We start from the raw sequence: 18942 nt of genomic DNA on the forward strand, positions 1-18942 counted from the left end.
TGATTCTGTAACATGAGCACCATGACGAGAAACGAGGGGGAAAAAAACAAAAATCTGCAGTGAGATGAATTATTTTTTTACATTTTGAACTAGTTGGCGTTTCTTTCTGATGAGAATCATTCAGCCCTTGCAGTAGCAGCCCTGTTAGGTGTTCGTATTGCTTTTAGCGCTAATGCGTCAACGCAGAGACTCGAAGCTCCTCCCACACATCGGTACCGTTAGCTTCCTGCAGAGCAGAGTTCAGCATGTTGCATAAATGTCTGTTACAGCAGAATAGTGGTAACTAGTGATAAATGAGCCCAGTGTTGAGTATGTTTGAAGAACATGGCTGCCTTTAATTTTCCACCTGGTTAAAGCGGGAGCAGCAACACACTTCCTGGTTGCGTCTGCACCAGTGGAACTTGGTTTATTGTGGGTTCCCGCCTGGAGGCTCAGGTGGCTCCACAGTACCGGGCCGGCGGGGCAGAGACTCCTCTAAGACTTGCCTGCGTTGGCCACGAAGGGGACCGAGCCGAACAGATCCTCCGGCAGAAGAGCTGCAGCCGGCGCCGGGTCCGTTTCCACGCCGACCGTTCGCTCTTCTGGCTTCTCTGTTTGGACATCAGCACATCGTCCCAGTTACAAACGGGAACAAAAGACGGCTTCTTGAGATCATTTCAGCACATCTACAGAAAGTCTTAAGTTAAATTTAATGTTTTTTAAATACAACAAAAAATTAGGGTAGATTAAAAAAATGAAGTTCATTTCCACACCAAAAAAAAAGACTGAAATTTTTAGATTATTCTTAAAACTTTTCTAGAAAAAAAAAAAACTTGAGCTTGAAAAGTCAATAAATTGCTAGAAAAACTCAAATTTTGTGATTAACCTCAGAAATTTTCTAGGAAAAAAAACGAGCACATTTCTGAGCTTTAATTGTTGAATATTTTTTGAAAAAAAAAATTAATTTTGAGACCAAAATGTTTGAGTTCAAAAAGTAAAACATTTGTAAGAAAACTTATACATTTTCTATAAATAAAAAAAACATTGAAATTTCTGAGTTTCAATAGTTTTTTTTTTTAACCAAATAGAAATAATTTTAGTGATTCTGACAAAAAAATAGTGTAAATTAACTTCATTGTGTGAAGTTAATTTACACTAAAATTAAGCGTAAATTAATTTTGTAAATGTGTGTCTTTTTATTAAATGCATAACAGTATGTGGTTTCAAGTGTGAAAAAAAAAATAGAAAACCAAAACTAGAAATTTCAGAGTTTCAAACTTTGGTTCAAACTCGGAGGAAGGAGAGAAACGTTGACTTGCTTGCTCTGAGCATGTCGAACTCTCGGTCGATCAGCTCCTCCTCGGTCAGCTTGGAGAAGTTGTCTTCTCCGAACGGGTTCCAGCCCGACATGTCGGGCGGGTGGCTGACGCTGCTGCTGCTGCTGCTGCTGCTGCTCTGGGAAGTCGGCGTGATACCGTCTGTGGCCAGCAGGGGGTTTCTGCTGCGCAGAGAGGAAAACATGAGCCTCAGGGATCCTGCTCTTCCCAAACACTTTTCAAACATTTTCAAGATAGTTTTCAAACTTTTCCTGCACCACAAAAATAAAGATTTAAAAAAAAAAAAATCAACCAATTTGAATAAAAAATGTCTAAAGTGTAAGCTTACCTTTTATCTCACTTACACAGATTCATAGGTCTTTGAGAAATTAGGAATAATAAATATTAATCGCATAGAAACAACTGAAGAAAATTGTGCCAACACCAATGACGACCTGCTCAAATTAAGTACCTAAACATGAAATACAAAGAAAGTTTCACAAAAATACCTAAAAAAAAAAAAAACAGTGAAGTTTTCTGGCTTTTAGCAAGTAGATATATTTTCGTGATTCTAGCTAACCTAAAGCATAAGTTTAGTTTGATTTAACTTCACAGAAAAAAAAATGTTTTTATTACATGTATGAAAATATCTGGTTCCAAATGTAAATAACACTTTCCAAATTTAGGTTTTTAATCAAACATTGGATTGCACTTTCTTACATTACTTTGCAGTACCAAAATGAAGCAACTACAATGACTTCATACAGAAATGAAACCATTTGTTTTTGTTGCTTTTTGACCAGTCAGATGTACAAGGTGAGAGGCAGACATTTGAAAACCTAAAAGTTTGTTATATTTTAGTTCAGTGTTTTTCAAAGTGGGTTTCTTTACATATTTTGCAGCATTTTCAACAAAGGAAGTTCCAAGCCAGAGGTTAAAGGGTTAAAAGTTTGGGAATCCCTGATTTTGTTCACCTTGCAACAGCTGTAGAGTAACATGAACACATAATAGTGAAACTGTTGTTTTATCTCCAAAGTTCTGGAAAAGTTTGAAAAATTACCTTAAAATTGCTTGAATGTTACTGTGGGCAGAGTGAAAATGTGTTACCTGGGGTTAGTGTAGGAGGTTTCCACAGGTGATGGTCCAGCGATGGGTCCAGCTGTGGGCGTGGCAGCACTATAAGAACCCAGAGGGATCTGGAACTCAAGAGGGGAAGACAGATAGGGAAGAGGCTGCTGAGCGGGATGATGCTGCTGCTGATGATGATGCTGCTGCTGCTGCTGGACAAAAGCCTGCTGGTACTGGTGCAGCTGTTAGGGAAGGAAGAGAGGGAGAAGAGGGGGACGGGAATGAAGGACGGACCATTGACTTCATGGTGCAAAAATGATGATGAAATGTTGTTAGAAACCAGTTCTGGGAAGCTGGGGGACATGGTGGGAGGGAGGGATGAAGGAATGAAAGTCAAAGAGCAGAAAACAGAAACTGAAACAATCAGAGCTCAACATGCAGGGAAGATCCTGAAATATTCTTGCTGTTGCTTTTTATATTCAACTCTGACGTTAGGCCTGCGACTAACGGTTACTCTATCGATTAATCGGATAAAAAAAAAGGCACATTCTGCTAATTTCTGATTTAACCAACTATTAAACAATACTACAAAAAGACAAGATGAAAACAAACAATTCAATTCCTTTTTTAAATAAGAAAAACATTTTATTAAGCAACATGAACACTTCATTTGAAGCAAAGGCAAAAAAACTCAGATCAATTTGTGAAAAGTCCAGCAATTACTGCTAAACATCAGTTATTAATTAATAAAGATAATTTTAGTTTGTATACTCCAGTTAATTATTTGATTACTAAATTATTTGATGGTTATTTTGATAATCAATTAATCACAATTAATCGTTTCAGCCCCAGTTAATACGGAATCCAGTTGTGTGAAATTTTATCTTATAAATCCAGCTGCTCTGTTTATGGCCTCAAAAGTTACTTAGAAAACAAACAGCATCCTGAAGACCCAGGAACACAGCAGACAGGCCAGGGAAACACAGCAACAACACAGGTTATGAATAAAACCAAAATGTAATGTATGTGTGATTACTTTTGCATGATGATCTGGATCCAAACAGGAGTCCAGCTAACTATTAATCTATTACTAAATCAGTTGACAATTTTAATAATCGATTAATCACGATTAATGTGATTAATCGTTTATAAAAGCATATTTCAAACCTGAAAAGTCTCCATATTTTTCATGCAGAGCAAGGCTACAATTACACTGAACGCTTCTTTTAAATGTTCAGCAGGTACCCGGGGAGTTAAGACCCCCCTTCCTGTGAACCGCCTCGTATGTCGGTGCAAAACGCTCCATTTCCACCCTCTGTTCGATCCCCCGGTGGCTTCGCTCGGACCAGATTGCTTCTGAAACAAAGCAGATGGTGCGTGTTCGGTGGGAGAGACGGGCTAAAAATTGCGCCGCCCTTACGGCGCACATTTGGGGGACCTGTGTTTGTGTGTTTGGTTCAGGAGCTGCGTAAATACGAGTTCTCTGAATGTTTGGAGAGATGGAGTAGGAAGTTTGAGCGTCTGTTTCTGGTGCTGCTTGGCAGAGACCGGGGGGAGATTTGAGTGAAGGAGGACTTGCTGCCAGTTTTGGGAGCAGAGAAAAGCAAACTGGAGCCATTCTGACATTAAATGAAATATGCAGCTCGGTGATATTTCATGCTGCGCCTCCATGTGTTTCACTGTCATTTGATCAAACTATTTACTGCAGTTTTGGGTGAAATATGCCCTGAAATTCTGTCACAACTTAGACGGAAAAGCTTTAAAATGACAAAAAGAAATAAACTCAGTCTGATGGGTGTTTATCTCAAACAGGAAGGAGATCATGGATGCTTTGGCAGAACTCACCATGGCGGCGTACTGAGCCTGAGCCACCTGCTGCTGATACATCGGCTGCATCATCATCTGCTGCTGCTGCTGCTGCTGCAGCAGCAGAGCCTGCTGGTGCTGGAGCTGCAGGGACTGCTGCACGGCCTGTTGGTACTGACACATGGAAGAAAAGCATCGTTACTCATCCAGCTAAAAGCAGAGGTGCATAATACAGCTCATCCTGTTCCACATCAAAACAGCAGGAATAATTTTAAAAAGAGGAGTTTCTGATTATTCTCCATGCATGAAGCTGCTGCTGAATTAGAAAACTCCTTCTTTGGCAAAGTGCTGCATCTGAAGTTGATAAAGGAGCGACACCACAGATCCTTCCAGCAGCCTTAGACTCCAGACATTACTGCTCCCAACAAAGTTTTTACATTCCTGATGGTATTTGGACAATTTACTCGTTGTTAAATGACGCATCTGTTTTTCTGCATTTACACTGATTTACTCCATTGTAAAGAATTTTCTGTCGTTTTCAACATTTTTTATGTTTAAATCTGGATTTTATGGTCTTTATCGCCGTTTTATATTAACTGTTTTATCGACTGTAGCTCTGAGACTTTTATAAACGTAAAGAGCACCTTACATTTATAGTGTTTTTATATATTTTTAACACTTTTGTAACTTTTCTGTGAACCTACATGTCTTTTGCTGCCATTTCACCTGCATATCTCCACTGAGAGACAATCATATTTCTATTGTATTCCATTATTAACAGATTAGTCTTGAATATTTTTGCTTTTCTTCGATCCAGCTGGATGATACTTTTCTTGGTTTATATTTTCAGTCTTTCAGACCATTTAAGCAGAGAAAGCTCGTGTTCCTCCTCTCCAGTCTGTGCGCCGTTCCACTGAGCCACGCAGGGAACGAAACGTAAACACAACAGGAACTAAACTAACCTGCATGTCAAACCTTTACAGCCTTCATGTTTAAACCAGCAACAGAAACACCAAGTATTTTGGTCGAGTTACAGAAGTAAAGCAAAACTAACATTTCAGAAAGACATGGGCGCTTGTTTAAGTAAATAATTCCTCAGTATTGATGAAAAGGAACTTGTTCCACTGTAAGATTATTATACTTATAACAAGGCATATTTCTCATATCATAAGAGAAGCTAGTACTTTTTAAAACCAGCTCCTATTACCTGTAAATTAGTTTTGTCTTATTTCAAGCATACTTACATATTTACACTAGAAAAGAGACCAAAAATATTAAATAGTAAGATTTTGTGTTCTTGTAGTGCGTTTCTGATTCTCTACTCCTCGTCCACATCTACTGGTAATAATCGTTTCTGAATAAATATAATTTCTACCAAAGCAGTGTTTGTTCTGGTGAGTGATGGTGGTCTGATACCTGCAGGTATTGCAGCTGCTGCTGCTGCTGCTGCTGCAGCTGCAGCTGCTGGAGGCGCAGGTCTCCAGGCTGCAGCTGCTGCAGGACACGGTGCTGCTGGCTGCCGGGCGCCGTCTGGACGGACGGCTGTCCCGACGGCTGTCCCGATCCAGGAGTGGGAGCTGGACAGACACGAGGACGGTTTAAACTAGGGGTGTCCCAAGTTTTTCTCAGGTGGGCCAAAACAGGCAGGTCAAAAGGATTCACAGGCCAAAAACATGTAAAAATAAATAAATACATAGAAATATCAAAATATATTTAATTTACTTTTAAGCCTGATTTTGCCGTTTTCGTAGAAACTGGATGTTACTCATTGTAGATCCACAACTTTAAAATGATTTTGCACATTTCAGTTTTTAGTTTTCAAATTCTTTTGGGCTCGATTGAACAAATTTATTGTGATTTAAGTCATTCTCTTTCAAAACATTTGTTATATTTAGCCAAGTTCAATAAATTAAATAAACGCTGACTTAAAGCCGGCTTTTCAGTAAAGGTTTCAGTACAGCTGTGGTTATAAAGAGAAATACTTCGTGATGTCCTTCACATTTTCTACTGTAATAATTTTACCCTGATTAAAAATAAAAAGCCTCCATCTGGTCAAATCCGAATCATTCTTGAATTGCAGTTTGTGGGCCACACAGAATCACTCCAAGAGCCACAAATGGCCCCCAGGCCACAGTTTGGACAGCCCAGCTTTAAACCAAAAGAGTTACCTAGAGGTGTAAAACACACTGAGCGGAAAGTGGCCTGACCTTTCTGGCCGTTGCTGACGGGCGCTGAAGGCACGGCCATTTTGACAGGAGTGACGGTGTTGGTGAGCGGCGGCAGGACGTTGCTGTTCGCCGCCTTCGGCCGCTGCCTGGGAGCGATGGATGTTTCTGTTGGACCCACGGAGTCGGTTATCCTGAAACAGAACCAGGACAGATGTTTCCGTTTATCTGTAGGATTCCTTCATATTCCCAAACTTTATCAGTTCTCCTAGCTCTAAGCTAATTTTATTATGAAAAATACTCAAATTCAATTTATTTATGGCTGATATTTATATCAGAATCTTGGATTAACAACACAGGACAGAAAACAGGATACAAAGAGGGAAAGGAAATAAGAAACAAAACAAGAAGGAAAAACTTCAGGAGGAAGAAAAGTAGAACGAACACGGACAGATACAAAAAAGAGAGAAAGGGGAAGAAAGGAAAGAAAGAAAGAAGGAAGGAAGGAAGCAAAGAAATCAGTTTGGATAATAAAGGAAGGGATGAATGACAAGGAAACAAAAAACGATACAAGGAAGAAAAGAAAAAACAGGAACGAAGGACCAAGTAAAAATTAAAGGACAGAGGAAAAAAGAAGGAAAAAACAAAGATGGATTGAAAGAAAGAATGAACTGTCAAAGTGAAGGATTAAAACAAAAAAGAGGGTCAGAATAACGTTGCCAGACAAACTATGGATGACAAGATTTAGAGAAAGAGGAAATAAAATCAAACGTTTTTCCAAACCTAAAAATACTGAAATAACATTCCAGACTTTGTGGTGAATCTACACCGGAAGCGCAGCGTGCCGTTGCGTTGAAGCGAGCAGCTCCCTACCTGGCTTTAGTCATGCTCTTCTTAGCAGCGACCTCGCTGGCTGTCAGAGGCTCAGGAAGCGACGTTGGGATGGGAGAGTTCTGGGGAAACAAAGACACGTTTTTAAGGTCGGCCTGCAGATCTGAAAAACGCCCCGCCGCCGCGCTGCAGCTACTTACTGAGAGGTTTGGGACTGGGCAATCTCTTCCTGCTAGTTTAAAGGCAAAGTAGGACACCTGGTAGATGTCTGGCCTCTTCTCCTGGTCCGGCTCAAGCATATATCCTGAAACACAGAGGACTCGTTAATGTGCAGCTCGCCTGTTCGGCCACATGAGGGAGCTGTTGCGCCAACATTTAAAGGACAAGCAGAGAGGCAGGATCCTGTTTTGGGAAGTGAAATCACTCAACGCGCCCGGTCTGTCTTGACTGACGGCCCTGGACCGGTTCAAACAGGAACAAGATGTGCAACAGCAAAACAAAGACCAATAAATCAGCTGCAGATGTTGAAAACACTCCAAAAAAATCCAATTAATTACAGAAGAAAAAACATATTTCAGGGCAGAGGCTTAATTAAATATTTCACCTCTTTGCAAACTTATTCAGGGCCAGTAAAACGGATCATCACAAGCAGGAGTGTGTAATCAGATCACAACCGGTATAATTGGTCTTCCTGTGTAGCATTGAAACGATTGATCGTGATTAAGTAGCAATTTTAGCTTTTTTATTGCCTAAAATAACATTTTAGGCAATAAAATGTTATTTTATTGCCTAACATTATTTTAGGCAATAAAATGTTATTTTATTGCCTAAAATAACATTTTAGGCAATTAAAAAAAGAATTCAGTTATTTTGTTTCTAAGTATTTCTAATGAGGTATGAGAAAAAGCTTAAGCGGTTAAATGAAAAATCTGTAGATTGCACCAATTTCTTGATTCTTAATCGATTAATCGTCAGAACATTTGATTACTAAAATGCAGCAATGCTCCAGTGTACTTACTGATTAAGCATTGCAACCTGGTGGAGAACTTGGAGTTATCTGGAACGATAAAGGTTCCGTCACAAATGGCAACCTGGCTCTCCCCAAATGGAAGTGTGAAGAAACAGAGCTTGTACAACAAGCATCCGAGCGCCTGTGTAAAAAAGATAAAATAAAAAACAAACATTACAAACACAGCATCAATCCTAATCATCATCAAGCTCATGAATTTTCCAGAAACATCTACAAGGCCCGAGTCGTTATCCACCAGCAGACGGTGACAGCTTCTAAAATATAAACGACGTTCAGACGACTTTTCGTCCTAAAACAGTTTAAACAGTTTTTGTGGAAACAAAAAAGACTTTATTGCTGTATTTTCATCTGTAAACAAACAAACAAAAACTTAGAATTATGTCAAAACTCCATGATTTGCCAGATGAAAGTTTCCTGAAATAGTTTGTTTTTTTTAGCAAATTTAAATCAAAACAAAGAAATTATGGAAGATATTTCTAGAAGATGGAGTCTGGACCAAAGGTGTGGCCCAAATTTTCAGCCACACCGTATTTAACGTTGCAGTTTCACAGGTTATTCTTTTTTTTAAATCACTGCCCAATATAGCATTATTGATTTGTAAAATAATTGACAATTTAATAAACATAAAGTTATTTATATTAAGAAAAAATTTACAATAAAAGTAACTTACTGAGAAAATGTTTAAATGGCTTCAAAGGAGATAAAATTTTAAACCCTGAAAAAAAATCTCAGGATAAACTAAATGAATGAAATACTAAAACAAAATTGAAATTATAAGTTATCTTACAAAAGTACTTTATTAATCAACCACATGAGAAATTCAGTGGTACATAGCGAAGCCTGTAAAAAGACTAAAACGTTTGAAGCAATAGTAACTTTTTCAAGTGAATATGTGAAGTAATAACGTATTTTTCTCTTTGATTGATTATAAACTTCTCAAACCGAACATTTCATTCAAGTAATTTTTCTAATAATAAAATATTTTGGACTTGAAGGGAAGATTTCCTCCTGTAATATTGTAGGCAGCATTAAATTTGGCATCGTCTGATGATTTGTTTGTCAATTACTGATTTTGAGAGGATAGAACAGAGAAAGAGTGTGGAAATAAAATGTTTTTTTTTTTTCATTCTTCATTCTGTTTTGTGTTTTTTTTATCCAGAACTGGGAAACACATGAATTCCTCACATTTCCAGACTGAAGAGGCCTTGAAGTAAAAACCTTCAGATAAACATCTCACTGCAGATACAAACGTGCACCAGTAGGGGGCAGAGTTTCACCTTTTGGATTAAAATCAGTTTATAAAATCAAGAGACAGAATTAAAGTAATTATTATAGCTTATTATTAGAAAGTGGTATATAACATAAAATAAAGCACATTAAGTAATTTTGGGGAATAATTTAAAATATGGACACAAAAACTGAACCATGAAAAGTGGAGACTGAAACAGTTGCATGTTGACTGCAAGAAATGCTTCACATTAGTTTCTGTCTTCATCTTTGAAAATCTGAGATATAAACTTTTGAAACAAACGTTCAAAGTAGATAAGATAAATATGCAGACTTTAATTAAACCAGTAGCATGACTGGAAGGACTGAAGCTGGAAAGTTTTCCTCAGAGGAGAATAAATGAGGAATCCACATGGAAAAAGCTCAGCTGCAGATAAGCAACACGCTGGTGATACAAACTTCAAAGAATTAAACTTTTTTCCCTTTTTCCACAGTTCTGCACTCAAAAAACAAAGCAATTCCCATCTGGTGCACAACTTCAGGTCAGTTTGTTTCATCTTTGCAAAAGCTTTTATGCAAAGATGAAAATTATGAAGTGCACATATTTAACTGGAACTAACAATTACTGTAGTAATCAGTTATTCTCATGATTAATTGATTCATCTGATTACAAATTGCCACATTCTCCAGCAGTTTGTTTTAACAACTTAAGCCTTTTTAAATAAAATTCTAGAAAACCATTAAAAATGCAAATAAAGAATTAAATTTATTTTGTTAAATAAGAAAAAAAAAGTCAAATAAATGCAAAAATGTAGCTTAAAGTCACCTTAAAAACTCAGCTGTTTCTGCTCGACTTGCCAATACAATGAGAGGCTAATCTGTTGATTGATTATTAATAATTGGGGTTTTTGGCACTTCAATAATTCTGAGTTAATATGTTTGAGACAAAGGTGTTTTCCGCCCCATATTAAATGCTAATTGCACATATTTCTGTACAGTTTCAGCTTACTTAATCCTTTAATTGTTTTGTTAATGTTTTTTTTCTAAGTCAGTATTCTCCATGTATTAAGCTAGTTGATTATTTCAGTAATCACTTAATCACGATTAATCATTACAGCTCCAATATTCAGTATTTACTTTTAGCAGCTACTCAAACCTTCAAAAACATAAAAGTCCTGGGCGGGGAATCCTAATCCTAATCTCAAACCGAGAGAAAACAGGACAGAGTTCTGGTTTGTTTCGTTGTGGAGGAACGGACAGATTACTGGAGAGGAGGAGAGAGGGGAACGCCCAGGGTGAGCGGAGAGAGGAAGAACCTGTTGGGTCAGAGTGACGCAGAGCCGCTGCTTACCCAGATATCAGCCTTAGTGGTGATGGCTTTCCCTGCGTACAAGTTAATCATCTCTGGGGCCCGATATGAGAGGGTCGTGTACCTGCAAGACAACAACAGGAAACCGTCAGAGACAGGTCAAAGGTCAGACCACAAAGATTTGGCTTGTTTTCCAACTTCATGTTGGGAAATATTTGTTTTAAAGTGAGAAAAAAATAAAAATTTTGTTTAGTATTTCATAACTTTTCTTTGGTAGGAATGTAATGGGAAAAAAAAGTCTTAGCTACTTTTTAAAATGGTAAAGAGTAGAAAACACATTCAAGTTGTGTGTGCTGAAGCCAGGAAATCGCATCAAAACAATACAATGCTCCAAAATTCTCAGCTTAAAGTTAAGCAGATGGTATATCCTGTTGGGCACGGTGCAAGATCTGTGATGCTGTGGGCCTGTTTATCTTCCCAAAGTTCACAATACTATAAAAGATCAGGAAAATAGAGTTCATCTGGGGGATAGTGATCCAAAACATACAGCATAGACAAAACAGAAACGGTTTATGAAAAAACAAAGTTAGAGAAGAAAAACTGTAATTTCTCAGTCACTTATCGTGTCCAAACATATGTACTTACATTTAATTGCTTCATTTTTCTGTGAGAAATTGTGCTACTAAACAAACCGGTTCCAGTTCATTGATCAGTTCTAGATTTTAAATTCAAAGAACATCTTTTGCATTTCGTCTGCATTTCTGTAGGATATGGTGATGATTTGGTCTGATTATCGAGCTGGAAAACCTTCTGATGCAGTTCGACGCGACACTCAGAGCTGTGAAACTGAACCGTTCTGTCCGTACTGAAACAAATATCCTGCTACAAGACTGCGGCTGAAACCAGATGTTTACATGTATATAAATAAAAAAACACATTGGTTTATTTCACAAAGCTGCAATGGAAACATTTTCTTTGCATCAGCAACTGGATGTTACTACTGTCGGAAACCACAAGACGACGGCGACAGGAAGTAGTTGGAGGATGTTTTTAAGGACTTCACGTTAATTTTTTCACGTGATTTTAATTTCTTATTTATTGGGAATACCATAATTACACAATTAGGTTTTTTCTTACATTAGCAGAATGTTGACAAAGTTTTGAAAATGCAACTTGTGACTCCAATGTGTTCACCCACTCTGGATTTACCTTTATGCATCACATACAATGATTTAAAATGCTTTCCTTTAACATTAATGATGCTGAAAGCAAAGTTGCAGGTAGAGATGCAGAGATTTAAAGAGATGAGTCACTTTAAATCTAATAAATCAAAAATCTAACAGAAGAAATCAAAGTGTTTCCTGAGTCAGGGCAGCCAGTTTCTTCTGACTGATCTGATGCAGACGGCAGGTTTATACACAGCCATAAATCGTTGATAAGCGCCACACGTTGCACTTTATTCCAGTTGTAAATGTGGGAAAGTTAACAGGCCAGACCTAACGGAGCGATCAGAGATTTTACTCTGTAAATATAAAACTCACAAAGGAGAGCAGCAGAGAAAGTCTGCAGCAGTGACCGCCTGATAAACCACCATTTACAAAGGGTCAATAAAGTCGCGTTTGCCGCCGCAGGATTGATAGGGGAGTAACTGTGATGCTGCTGAGATCTGCTCCCTGAGTGAAAAACGTAAATTATGTCAATAATTCAGTTCAGTAAGTGACCTGTATATGTTTATTTCACACAAAGTGACGAATTTGAGTCATTTATTTCTGCTAATCTCCAGGATTATGGCTCACAGCTGAGAAAAACAGAGGAAGAGTGTGTGAATGAACTGCAGGGGACATTCAGTTGTTCCCTTCTTATTGTGAAATAAATCAAACACAGCTGATGAGATTAAGAGAACAATCAGAAACAAAACAAAATGTGTGTTCTTTTCACTGCAAAGACAAGAAAAAAAGGCGCTTGTTTCAAGTAAATAATTACTTGTTGCATTGGCAGATAAATTAATTTATAACGTGGGAAAAATGTTAATTTATAAGTGAAATAATCTGCCAGTTTTTCATCACTATTAAGAAACAACTGACTTAAAACAAGCTGCTACATCCTAGTTTGGTCTTACTTCAAGTGTATCAAGATAATTGTACTAGAAACTGGACCAAAGATACTTGGCAGGATTTTGTGTTTTTGCAGTGTGTGAAGCTACGACGCTCGGTAGCTGCAGTCCACTCCTTGTGAATCTCAAACTTTTCTTGTTCACCGTTTTCTGCCACACTTTTTCCTTCTACTCAACTTCCCATTAACATCCTGCTTCTTAAGCAATGACCTCAATCATTGTTGAGCGAATTTTATTCAAATATTCTCAGAAACTGAACTAAATGAGCCATAATCAACAAAAACACTTTACATTTATCACTTTGTTTTAGTTTTTTCAATTAAATGACTGAAATAAAGTAGCTTTTAATGATATTCAGGTGCACTGAGATGAACCATGAAGGAACATTTCTCTGGTAGTCAAAGCGTAGCGCTGGTAGCTTACTTCTTTATCTCATCCTCCACAGCCGTCACTCCGTCTTTCAGTGGCAACAGCACCTTGTGAGTGGAGCTGCCGAAGTCACACAGGACGTAGTTTCCCTGGTCGTTCAGAAGGATGTTTTCAACCTGATGAAACAGACAAAACCTTAGAAATGCCAAAACTGCAGCGTTAACACAGGGTTCATACAGTTCAAGCACCACAAAACAATTTATAACCAAGTTTTCATACCTTTCTCGAGAAAAAAACTATAAAAAAAGAACTAAAGAAAACAGTTTCAATTCATTATTTTATAATGTTTATTACAAAAATACAACAAAACTTTATATTTTGGAAGGTCTCTCTTACACACCCGATAAACCTGCTTGGTCCCAGAAAGTTACAAAAAAATATAATACTCGAGTAGACTTTTTACCAAATACTGTTTTTTTTACTCTTATTGAGTGATTTCTTGGACAGCTACTTTTTACTTTTACTCAAGTAAAAATATGTTGAAGTCAGCTTTTAGTTTCGATGCAGCAAATCAAACAAAACATCAGATGAAAGAAAATCACTAGAAAAAAAAACATTTTTTGTGTTTAAAATAATGGAAAAAAGGGGAAAAATAAAACTTAAACACCTTTAAGTGTGTAAATTAAAGGAGTTTAACTTAAACACCTTTCTATTTTTATAAGATAAAAGTCCAGTCCATATGTCTCCAAACCGAGCAGGAGCCCTGCTCAGCAAACAATGCAACATTTTCCAGCACAACAGGAAGTCCCTGCTGTTTTTTGCATGTTGTAAATGCCGTTTCTGTTTGGTGCACAGATGTTTGTGAGAAAGTGTCGTCAAAGGTTAAGAGAAATAAACAAATGAAACGGAGGCACTCGGTTTGCAGGAGTTTTCTGAAACTCTTCCTAGACGACCCAACCCAACTCAACCGAGTGGAGAATTGATTACAAGAAAAATCAAACATGTTGGCATAGAAACCAGATGTTCAAAATATAAAACAAAAAGAGCGTCTAATGTTTGCATCTGTTGTCAGCTTGGAGTTAAGGATTTGTGATTTTTTTTTTTTGCAGTCTCACTTCCCCTGGCGATGCGTGACTGGGCCTCCACGCTCTTTTGTGTCCCTGCAACGTTATGTAAGCTGTGTAGGCAGAGCAGATAGACGGCAGACAGAGGACAGGCCTCTGGAGCTGAAGGGACCGCACTGTTCAGAGGCCCGTCCAACTGGACGCAGCACAGCGGCCTACTGATGGGGAGAATTCAAACCAGGGTGGGAAAGAACCACCAGACTCCAAGCATCAGCAGAACCGAGGTGAAAATGGCTCCCCGCCAAACTCCCAGCACAAAATCCACCCTATAAAAATTAAATCAGTCGACAGCTTTCCTCCGAGTGTAGCGCCCTGAATGTAAAAGGAAAAGCGGAACAATGAAGAAGGAGAAGTGAAGTTAAGGCGAGGCTGCTGATCAGGCAGGTTTAAATCTCCATGTTTTTGTTTCTCATGTATTTTATGCAAATGAAAATGGATGCAGCAAATGAACTGCAGTGTGTAAATGGGTTTAGTTTACGGATCTCACGATTAAAGGTGCATTAATTCCTTCTGGAGTCGTTTTCTCAGTCAAAATACAGACGAGAACTGAGCAATACAGCTTTAAAATAAATTAAAAATCTGACGTTTTTCATACAAAAACTGATTTTTCTTTTCTAAAAAAAATTTATTACAAATGACACTTAAATATTTTCAAAAAGTGGCTTTCATTTCACATCTTCTGAGTTGCACAGCAGGTCTGACATGAGCAGCTCAGTTCGTCTGGTTCTTTCTTTGGAACAGACAGTTTGCAAGGTTGTTTCAAAGTCCTGATGATCTGATGTGTTAAACGATTAATTACATCTGTTAATTATTACGCATCTGTGAAGCCTTTGCAGTATAACTGCACATGATGTTCAACATTGCACATTTCGTATTTTTGGTGTTCTCATAAAATTCCAACTTTATTCCTATAATATCATGACTTCATACATGTAATAACTTGACTATTATCCTAATAAAAAAACAATTCCTGGCTCTAATACTCCGATATAAAGTTGACCTGAATTCAAAGTCCAACTAATTCAAAGTTGTAAAACAGCTTGTCAAACAAGATGGCCGCCCTCAGCAACACGTTTTCATAACCACCAACAAGCTTCTGTATAACCTTGGTTGGATATTCAACCACTGAACTTGTCAGAATTAGAAAATTCCCAACGTTTTCCGACTGTGTTGGACTCCAAGGAAGCGGAGGACAAACAGAACCTGGACAGAAACGGAAAGAGGCGGACTCTCTCCTCACCTTAAGGTCTCTGTGAATGATGGGAGTCTTGCATTGATGAAGGCGAGCCACAGCTTCACAGGTGTCGCAGAAGATGTGGAGGACCTCCGCCTCACTGAAGCCCACGTTTAACCGCTGATTCATCTGCTTCACCACCTGACCCGCTGCAAAAAAACACAGTTTCAACACAATCTACCCATTTATAATAGCAGTTAACTCAATATTTACATGCATTAGGGCTGGACAGTTGATCAATAACTATACATATCAATAGATAATACATCTGATAGAATATCTAATCATTTGTAACTAAGATGGAGGTTTATTTTGATTTTATACTTCCAGAAGGTTTCGGTACCTTTGCAGTACTCCATGAGAATCAGAACCTCCCACACGCTGTCGGAAACGAAGCTGATTGTCGAGTCCAGGTAGCGGACGATGTTCTTGTGGCCCGACAGCTCCTTCTGCAGACGGGAAAAAGAAAACACAGAGTTCAGGATGGAAGCAAGATCATATTTACCAAAATATATTAAAAGTTCTTCTAAAGTGTAAAAATATATTTATGTAAAAATAAACACTTTTCCAGGGTTCTTCTTTCCTTTCGCAGACAATTTAAAGTGCAAATTAATTCAATGGAGATAAATTTACAAAAATCAGACTAAATCATTAAGGAATGCTATGAAGAATATCATTTTTGAGGTTGGAGGAATATTTTTATTTGATTTTTTTGTTGTTTTTTTTTTTGACAAGGATAAAGTTGGGCGATTTTATCGATTAATCAAATTTTTGAAGATTTAATTTGGGTAAATCTGGACTTTTCTTCACCACTACACTCCTTGGGTTTCCATAATTCAGAGTGAGGTTAGCATACCCGAGGCGGCCATCTTGTTTGGCAACTTCTATTTATTTGGACTTTGAATTCAGGTGAATCCTATGACAAAACATTAGGGCTGGACTAAGATTTATTATTTATTTTAATTATGATAATAAAGTCATAACTACAAGAATGCAATTGAAATAATAGAATAAAGTTTTAATATTACCAGAATAAAGTTGTAATAATATGAGAAGTACTAATTCTATGAGAACTCCTACATGAGTGAAGGAGTAAATACTTAAATACATAAGGAAATACTTCATATTTTAACACATCAGCATCAAATTAACAACTTGGATCCCAGAATAAATCAGAATTCTTACAGTAACAAATTCATCACGGTAAACGGTACAATAAATGCTCAGCCCTGACTCTCAACATTTATCTTAAAAATACAAAAACTCTCCTTCAGCTCCCCTCCTCTGTCATCGTTCGTCATTAATCTGCAGATTTCACTTTATTTACTCGACTCTTTACAGTGATGCTGTTTGTCGGTAGTTAAAGAGCCAGCATGACAAATAAGTGCGGCGTGTTGTGGAAACCAACACACCTAAGGCAATGTCCCAACAGGCCTGAGCTGTGTCGACGTTTAAGGTCAGCTGTGTGTGTGTGTGTGTGTGTGTGTGTGTGTAACATGTTGTTCCAGATGAGACAGCAAACAGACTCACTAAGCAGGCTGGATGGCTCAGATCCAGCTCCTCTGGGTCAAACGCTCATAACGACGGTCAGTCAGCCTCAAAGTATCAGAAATATTAAAAATACGACCGTTTTAGTGCCGAAAACAGTCTGAGTATCCCAAAGTAATCATGCGTGATACATCAGAGGCATTTGTAGATCGACCAGGTGCATTAATCCCATGTCCGCCTGCGCTCAGCTAAAAGCCTTTCTTCGCTCTCACCAGACTGGAAATGCTGGAAACCAAACGGGGACGGAGACATTTAGATGCAACCTGATTCATGACGTAATGTTTCACTGTGAGACACGAAGGTTTGTGCTTCTCCAGGAGCAAAATCTGTTAAATCCCAGAAAACTGGTGGAAGTTATACTTTCAGATTACACACTTACCAAGCATCTTCTACTGTGAATATCTTGGAATAAGACAAAAGTAACTTAAGAAAAACTTTTTCAGCAAGACATAAAAATCAATAATGCTTAAAATCTGCCAATGGAAGTAATAATGATCAATTTTCAAGAATTCTTGACTTGAAACAAACTCACAACTTGCTGAAATGTTACTTGAGAGTTAGTATTGTCTTGTTTCGAGTGCACCAAGACACCTGAACTAGGTAACAGACATTAATAGTTGACAGGATTTTGTGTTTGTGCACTGCAAGCCTTGTAAATATCTAACTGTTCAGTTAAACAGAAAACTTCTCACCATGATGGTGATCTCTCTCTTGTAGATATTCAGGTCCGGCACGTTGTTCACGTACATCCTTTTGAGAGCACAGCGGACGCCGCTGTGTGTCCGAGCCAGGAACACCACCGAGAAGCCCCCTGGAAAAGAAAGTAGAAACGAAACTAATTAAAGCAAATTACCACATTTAACCAGTTTAATGGTGATGAGCAGGAAGAAACAACTCCTTTAACTTGTTAAAAATAAAGACAAATCTACTACATAACATGCAGTTGTTAAGGTCGAAGTTGGGGAAGCATCGTATGAGCGTGGATTTTCTTTTCCTGGTAGTATTTTGGGTTCCCAGTAGAAACACGAGGATATTTTGTAAACACTAAGAAAATATTATTCTATGTAGCAAAAGGCTAACTATGCTAAAGTTGCAGAAATCTGAAGTAGCAAAATGTGTCACACCTCAACTGAACCATTTAAAACGGGTCAGATTAATGAAGTACAGTCAGTGTTAAAAAGTTTCTATTAATAAGTTAAGGGTGTTTTCACACCAGCTATGTTCAGTCCACTTTAATAAAACCCCAGTTCGTTTGGGGATGTGTGAATGTGTAATCAAATTCTGATGCAGACTAAAAACAGCAAACCTGGTCTGCCTAAAAAACTACATTTCAGTTGGTTTGAAGTGAACTCTGGTGCGGTTCAAATGTATATATGAACGCATGATTTTAGACTGGGGATCGCTCCAAAATCAGGAAGTGGACTGGAGCGCAGAGCATTGTGGGTAAATAAAACCAAAACAAATGTAACAGAAATGGCTTGTCATCTTTTATCAAAGATAAAAGAGAAATCCTACAACTAAACTCTGATGCAACTCTATTTTGTTTACATTTCTTGAAGAAGGAAGTTGCACTCAGTGTCTCCTTCAGAGGATTTTGTGTTGTTCTCTCCAGTGGTTCCTGGTGCAGCGCCCCCACAGGCGAGGAGGGGAACAGGTTGCTAAAAGGGTTTGGTAGGTTTGACAAAGTGCAGCAGCTGAAAATGTAACAAATGTTGCAATTTTGATGCCCAACCAAACCGACTCTACCAGACTACCAGGTGTGAAAACGCTTTCAATATGTTTTAGGTTCTTCAGTAAAGGTCCATTTCATTGGTTGTTTTTTA

The 18942-nt window shown here is 38.0% G+C and overlaps 1 protein-coding gene across 2 annotated transcripts in view; it reads right to left on the reverse strand.

Moving 5' to 3' along the window:
* bmp2k (BMP2 inducible kinase) overlaps positions 1 to 18942 on the reverse strand; it is a 51378-nt gene that overhangs the window by 8411 nt on the left and 24025 nt on the right. The window contains exons 2-15 of one of the 2 annotated variants that reach the window (XM_007547389.2): positions 17812 to 17930; positions 15915 to 16020; positions 15578 to 15720; positions 13268 to 13389; positions 10774 to 10855; positions 8184 to 8316; positions 7366 to 7469; positions 7208 to 7287; positions 6377 to 6528; positions 5586 to 5746; positions 4209 to 4343; positions 2403 to 2605; positions 1299 to 1477; positions 486 to 590 (exon numbers count right to left, since the gene is read on the reverse strand). In XM_007547389.2, coding sequence (XP_007547451.1) covers positions 486 to 590; positions 1299 to 1477; positions 2403 to 2605; positions 4209 to 4343; positions 5586 to 5746; positions 6377 to 6528; positions 7208 to 7287; positions 7366 to 7469; positions 8184 to 8316; positions 10774 to 10855; positions 13268 to 13389; positions 15578 to 15720; positions 15915 to 16020; positions 17812 to 17930 — 1824 coding nt within the window. Of the gene's footprint in view, positions 1 to 485; positions 591 to 1298; positions 1481 to 2402; positions 2606 to 4208; positions 4344 to 5585; positions 5747 to 6376; positions 6529 to 7207; positions 7288 to 7365; positions 7470 to 8183; positions 8317 to 10773; positions 10856 to 13267; positions 13390 to 15577; positions 15721 to 15914; positions 16021 to 17811; positions 17931 to 18942 lie in introns of both variants that reach the window. The other variant, XM_007547388.2, reaches the window with a different exon arrangement.

The sequence above is a fragment of the Poecilia formosa genome, unplaced genomic scaffold, assembly GCF_000485575.1.
Source record: "Poecilia formosa unplaced genomic scaffold, Poecilia_formosa-5.1.2 Scaffold20, whole genome shotgun sequence".
Classification (NCBI taxonomy): Eukaryota; Metazoa; Chordata; class Actinopteri; order Cyprinodontiformes; family Poeciliidae; genus Poecilia; species Poecilia formosa.